The sequence below is a fragment of the Anneissia japonica genome, unplaced genomic scaffold (genome assembly GCF_011630105.1).
Source record: "Anneissia japonica isolate Jap-2015-1 unplaced genomic scaffold, ASM1163010v1 scaffold287998_len430063_cov162, whole genome shotgun sequence".
Taxonomy (NCBI): Eukaryota; Metazoa; Echinodermata; class Crinoidea; order Comatulida; family Comatulidae; genus Anneissia; species Anneissia japonica.
Window position 1 is genome coordinate 126,420 of NW_022695675.1, and position 7,089 is coordinate 133,508.

The 7,089-nt window shown below is 34.2% G+C and overlaps 1 protein-coding gene across 1 annotated transcript; it reads right to left on the bottom strand.

The window, feature by feature from the left end:
- Nucleotides 1-224: 224 nt before the first annotated feature.
- LOC117101518 (F-box/LRR-repeat protein 21-like) lies at nucleotides 225-6,594 on the bottom strand. Its single transcript, XM_033241496.1, has 3 exons — nucleotides 6,483-6,594; nucleotides 2,329-2,973; nucleotides 225-2,015 (listed from the first exon to the last, which is right to left on the bottom strand). The coding sequence occupies exons 2-3, from the start codon at nucleotides 2,948-2,950 to the stop codon at nucleotides 1,366-1,368; spliced, it is 1,272 nt and encodes a 423-aa protein (XP_033097387.1). The 5' UTR covers nucleotides 2,951-2,973; nucleotides 6,483-6,594; the 3' UTR covers nucleotides 225-1,365.
- Nucleotides 6,595-7,089: the final 495 nt, after the last annotated feature.

Here is a 7,089-nt window from a genome sequence, read left to right on the forward strand (position 1 = left end):
CGTTAGCGCTAACCGTTAGCACCTGCGTGAGAACGCCCGATTGGTTAGCGCTAACAGTTAGCAGTATCCAGATACCGCTAACGGTTAGCAAGCGCTATCGGTTAGCAAGTTGAGCGCGTTTTTATCATCAACCAATCACAGGTACGCGTTTACAATTTCCAGTTTCTTATTGGCCAGTGATTCGATCATCATATTTTTGGTATCCGGATCGCGTCGCATCCGAATCAGGATTTTCTCGTATGGACGCACGGCAGCTAACGGTTAGCAGGATCCGGATCCTGCTAACCGTTAGCAGACGTGTGAGAACATAGCCATTATGTTCAAGAATACAAAATCTTACCAGTTTACCGATATTGTACAATACTAACAATAATAATACTGTACTAGTAAAATTTGTTGATTTTATATTGCATATCGATAGCCGTCATGGTATTAAACGCCATGGGAACTCATACTCAGCTCTCTGGGGACCTAGTAATCAACATATTTTTATTTAAGAACACAAGTAAAGAACCGGTGTAGATATCTATAGCTGAGTTGACAACAAACACTATCCAAAGCAACACTAATTGATAATATACTATATAGAAATTAAATCACATTCTTGTAGTAAACAAATTTTGCCTCAACAGATTTGTAAAAACCAGCGTATCGAATGGTTGGTCGGAAATTTTATTTTTTTTACTATAGGCCCAGGCTTAATTAATTCTAAGTTTCACAGGAAACTGTTACTCCCCCCATACATTTTGGTTGGTTATATGATAACCACACAGAACCAAAACTATTAATTACACGTATTGTTGGCTCTTCCTTTGTATAAAACACATTTTAAAAAATTACTCTAGATTTATGAGAATTTGGGTCGGTTAAGCATTCCGACTGTCAAATTGTCTTTGTCAAAAACGGTTGAATGCCCATATATAGCCATGATGTGCGTGTATGTGGCCATGATTTGATGATATCATAACCATATAGAAAATAAAATTTCATAGTTTGGAGAGGAATTTTAGGCTTATTGAACACGAAAAGATTTTCTGGCTTACTTGCTTAGGACCTGAAAACAACTTTGACATTATTATTAGCTTTATTAATCTTATCTAGAGTTCAGATTTGTATTACTTAGCTCAGCCATAGGCCTATATCTCCTCTCTATCCAGACATTTTAGAACACAACCCTATGGCACCAAACTGTTTCGTTTTTTCCTCACCCCTGTAGAATTAACTTGCCCTTTTCGGTTAGAAACTCTTTCACAATAATAAAAGCCCTACATGTAAAGTAGTTTATATGTACACATATTTACATACAATGCATGAAGCACAATAAACAAAGTTGTAAATTCTATGAAACATTTGGGAGAGAAGTATCTAATCCCAACATGGGGCTTCTTCACACGACCACGGTCGACCAAGATTCCACGATACTTCATTACACATGGATTCTAAGCCGTACGCATCATCCTCTTGAAGTACACCCTCACGAACAAAAAGGCTTTTGAGGCGGGAACCGCAGATGCGTGTGAATTCCACCATTGCAGAGCATGATATCTCACACTCACCAAGGCCAAGAGATGACATATTGATGCAATGTTTACCAATTTTGATGAGTTCCTTGTCCAGTAAGTGCATTCCATTTGCGCAGACGACAAGTTCGCACAAGTTTGGGCAGTGATCACCGATTCTACTCAGCACCTCTCGAGAAACAGAATGACCAAAGTACAGATGAGTTACTGGACACTCAAAGTTAAAGAACGAGTCGAAGCAGACGTCTTTGTTGATGTAGAATGACATTACCAGAATCAGATTCGGAGAATGCTTAGAAAGTGCATCCCAGCTCTTTTTACTTATTTTGTGAAATTTGCTCTTTTCTTGCGATTCATTACTTATTTTAATTCGAAGATTTTCCAACTTCACATGTTCCTCACTGCACAATGACAAGAGAAGTTTGTCTGACAACTGCGAGTAATTTATTGACAGCTCCCGAAGTTGCTGACAACGATCTGCCACAAAAAGAATTCCTGCAAGTTAAAGAGACAAAACATATTGTTGAACAGGAGTACTGTATGTGGAAATAGGTCTAGGTCATTGAAAGTTGGTAGTGTATTGGATAACTACAAACAAACTGCCAATGTCATAATTACATTTGTTTGAACACTTCAACCTACAACTGGAGGAAGCACGATGCCACGAATAGATGACATGGCACGACAGTATCCCAAGCAGTCAGTTGATGATATCTGATAAAAATTAAACATTCTTACCAACTTTCAAAAAAAAAATTGATGAGATTTCTGATAAAACGGACAAAGCATAACAAGGACACAGTCTTACCTTGTGGTGAAATTTTTGTACAGCTGTCCATGTCTAAGAATGTTAAAGAATTCTGGTTTTCCTTGGCCAAACACGCAATGCTTGGGTCATCAACGGGTGTATCACTGATGGCAAGTGATGACAAGTGATTTGAGTTGACAAACACGACATTCACTGCAGACACAAAGTCCTCTTTTTTCACCAAGTTGAAGCTCGGCTTAGCCAACGACATAAGATTTAATGTCTTCAGCGAGCATTTCATGAGACGGCTGAGGATTTTGCAGGCGGATTCAGCGGACTCTTTGCTGCTGTCCACCTTAATTGACACATACTGCAGGTCTTGGATGTGCTGACCTAGCACGTTTGAAATGAGATTCTTTGGGGTAGACTTAAAGTAGGATGTGGATTCCTGGTTGAATTCAAACTCAAACACTTGCCACAGGTCAGGCAGGTGATAAGTTCTATTCCAGTATTGGCAGACCATAGAAGCTTTGGTTCTATCTACTAAGCTTAAATACATGAAGACCTTGATCAAGATATGCTGTGGTATGGTGCACCACCGGGATTCTTGTGCCACTTCCAAGGTTTTTTGCTCAAGTTCCAATTTGGCATATTGGGAATCGTCTTTGTTCTTATCATCCATGTTATTTTCAAGACGGTTATTAACTGGAGGAAACAAAATTTATAAGCATGGTATAAATAATAATACAGGTCTTCCACTAATTAAAGATCCCTCCAAGCTGGTACTGGTTTGATTTGATAATGATAACAAGCCTCCACCCCTAACACACATTAATGGTATTACTATTGCTCAATCAGAAAGACTGCATAAACGATGTGGAGGTGTTGCAATATACGTTAGAAATGACTTTAATTTTTGAATTAGAAGAGATCTAAGTTTACCATGTGGTACTGTATATAATTTTTTATTGAAATTGAAAACAAACCAAAAAACTAAATTTTAGGAGTTATCTATCGAGCTCCGGACAGCCCAGTTCACCCATTCTTAGATTATATTTCTAAATGTACTGAATATTATTTCAAAAGAAAACAATCCAACTTATATTTGTGGTGATTTTAATCACGATTTCATGAAATCCCATATACCGTACATAGTCCTACAGAAAATTCCTTGATTATATATAGGCCTATTCATCTTCCTTTTTTCCACTTACTGAAAAAACGATACGTGTTACTAAAATTTCTAAAACTAAAATTTCAACGACTATTGATAATATTTTTAAAAAATATACTAGACCAAATAGTTACACCTGGCGTCTTATTTAGTGATGTAACTGATAGTTTCCAATTTTTACTCTGAATAATGAAGATAATACACAAAGTGATACTCAACCAAATTATATTTATTTTAGGAAAATTAATAGTAATACAATTTCTGCACTGGGTACTTAACCTAATTGTAACTCAATGGAATGACATTTATTCCGAGCATGATTGATGTAACAAAGCTTGAAGTAAATTCAATTAAGATATCGCATATACAGTATACGATAAACCTATTATTATTATGAAAAAGAAAATCAATAGGTGGAGAGAAAGAAAACATTGGATCTCATCGGCGATAGTGAAATCAATTAATACCAGAAACAGGTTGTATAAAAAATATTTAAAATCTAAGAAAGAATGCGATAAAATTTAATACAAAAAGTATAGAAATAAACCTACCTACTTGATTCGTATCTCAACGATATTACTCCAATAAATTTAATACATATAAAAATAATATTAGAAAAACATGGAAAGGCATTACTGAATTATTGGGTATGATAAAATAAAGATAAACCGGCATCATACTTTCTATTATATAATAATAAGATGTCAGATCCGAAGGAAATTGTTAAGAAGTTTAATAATTACTTGAAGGATGTTGGCGCCAAATTATCTTCTAAAATTAGCCAACCTTCGAAAACTATTTTGATTTTATGCTCAATCATAAACCAATAATCTTTTCACCTGTTACTGCTAAAGAAACCTTTGAAACTCTTTGTGAACTAAATGTCGGTAAAAGTACAAGGCACGATGAGTTTAATGCAGGCGTCATTAAACAGATTGGGTCATTTATTTATAGGTCATCATCTGCTATATATTTAACCTTGCTTTGACTACTGGTATTTTCCAACAACACTTAAAATAGCAAAAATAATCCCAGTATTTCAAAAATATGATCGCCATACTATTTCTAATTACCGTCCTATTTCTCTTCTTTCATGCTTTTCAAATGTTTTTGAAAAAAATGATTTATAATAAATTGATAGATTTTTTTAAACACACATAATATCCTTCACCTCAACCAATATAGCTTCCGTAAACAACATTCAACAGATTTGTACAAACACTCTTTTGCTCTGTCTGAGAATGAACATACCATTAGAGTCTTCATGGATTTATCGAAAATTTTCGATTCTATTAATCATAATATTCTTAAACTAAACTGTATTATTATAGTATAAGCGGTCTTTCACTTTTTCTATCAACCAACTATCTTTATAACAGAAAAAAATTTACATGTTATAATTCTTATTGTTAGGCCCTTAGAATCAGTTCTAAATCTAAATACTTATCTCATTATAAACCTATTTTCTTTACATTTATAACGCTAAATATTTTAGATATCAATAGGCTTCAGATTATTATGTATAGATACACAGTAACCTTCCGAAATCATTTAACAATTACTTTATGAAACACAGTGAACTACATAATTATCAGACACGAAATTCAAATGATTACATTAGGCCTATATCTAAAGTTTGTACTAACTTCGTAATTCTATTATATATAATGGAGATAAATGACTATGGAACTCGCTTCATCAAGACATAAAAGTTGCACCTTCAACTCTTTGAATTAAAATACAAACAATACTTATTATCTACTTATGCTGCGACTTGATTTATTTTAATAACAATGAATTGACCAGTTGTTCTAATGTAAACAATTTATATAAGGATTAATTAAAATATTTTGTAATATTTTTGTTTTTTATGTCCAGTCAGAGAATACTGGGTTTTTTCTCTTTTTATTAGTATTTTCTGATGTATTCAAGGTTAATGTATTTATTTGTAAGGGGTGGTTCGATCCTAAAGCCTTATTTGGCTTACCTGACTCCCCACCCCCCACCTCACAAACTAAATAGTACTTAATGATAAAAAAAATAACGTATTAATGTTTAATGAAACTTGTGTGGAATTAAAGAATAATTTTAATTTGAATACTGGCAGCCGAATTTTGGAATCTTTGTATGCCCTGAACGCATAATTGCGACATCAGGTAAAACGATAGAATTGCAATAATATAATTTAGATGAATTTAAGGCGTGAACAAGTGTTTCGGCAAATTTGGGTGAGTAGACCTATATATACGTATTCTCCAAATGTTACGAACACAAAAGAAGGACGATTTACAAACTGCTGAAATGACTTCGGATGTATATAACTGGATTGATAATGATGTTACTTATACAAAGAGATGCAATTTGCGGCTTTGGTTTGAAATTAGAACGAAAAACAATGAATTCAGTTTGAGACAGGTTAAATTTAAACAAGTTGTTTGTCATCCATTTCGGAACGGCAATAACACAATCTTCAATTGTTGAAATAGAGTTTCATTGATGAAATGGAACGAAAATTTGGATGTTGTCTGCATAAAAATGAAACTTAACTAAGATTTAAAGATACGTGCCACTAGTGTACTGTAAAGAAGGGATAGATACATATTTAGGCCTATGCACATACATATATAGGCCTACACACATATATACATATTATACATGTTATTATATGAATATGTATTTTATACAGGTAATGCCACATCTGCTAGGAAATCACTCAAGCTTATTTATACCATGGACCAGGAATTCCCTTGCCAATTGGAAAATCCCCCACCGGGAAATATAATTTTCTCACCCCAGGTAGGAATTCTATGCCCTTTGCCAAGTTGGTGGGTTTTATACTAGTAGATAAAATACTATATTTTCTAATTATTTTGATAACGTAGGATATGACTGCTGGAATTGACTTGTTTAAAATGATGCTGAAGAAGGGAGCCTTTGAATCGACTAAGGAAGGCTAAGCAGGAGGATACAATGCTTACAATTACAACCTATCATTCCCCTAAAAAGTATCGAAAATAATTCATCGACTAATAATACATACGTGCTTATCATGTTAGATATCTGACGTGCTGGATTCCGTCAACATAAGGTCGAAACTTGCAGGCAGAATCAAAACAATGAAGTAATGTCAACGACAATAGCCTTTCCCGTCGACCGCATAAATTATTGTTAATGAGAGCATAAGTAGTTGACTTTATCAGCGATGGTTGGTGATTACCAAGAGCGCCCTCCAGAGGTAGTAAAGCACTCGTGATAAGTCGTGAAACAGTGAGTCAACCTTTTTATGTATTTTTTTTTTGCCGAAGGTGGCGAATGCATTTTCATGCAGTACTGTTTTGATGACAGAAGGCACTGATAATAATTGATTTAAAAATCATTAATGTTCAATATAGATTGTGTTTTTACATTCGTTCACTTTACCAATTCGATTATCACTAACGAGAATATTACCGATTTTTTCCGAACTTTCAAGATAGAATCAATGCATTGCAATACAATATCCAGGTAAGGATAAGACATATATAGTACAAACCATTGTCAAAAGTGAAAAATCAAAATAAAAAATGTTAAATAAAAATTAAGTTTGCCTTTCACGACTTCACCATAAACGGGCGAACGATTTGTTTTATTCATTGACTGGCAGTCAG

Bases quoted from the DNA above. Each gene is read 5' to 3' on its own strand.
- LOC117101518 (XM_033241496.1), bottom strand. From the start codon at position 2,950: ATGGATGATAAGAACAAAGACGATTCCCAATATGCCAAATTGGAACTT. The intron at 2,016-2,328 runs GTAAGACTGTGT...TTTAACTTGCAG, and splicing joins TACAAAAATTTCACCACAAG to GAATTCTTTTTGTGGCAGAT.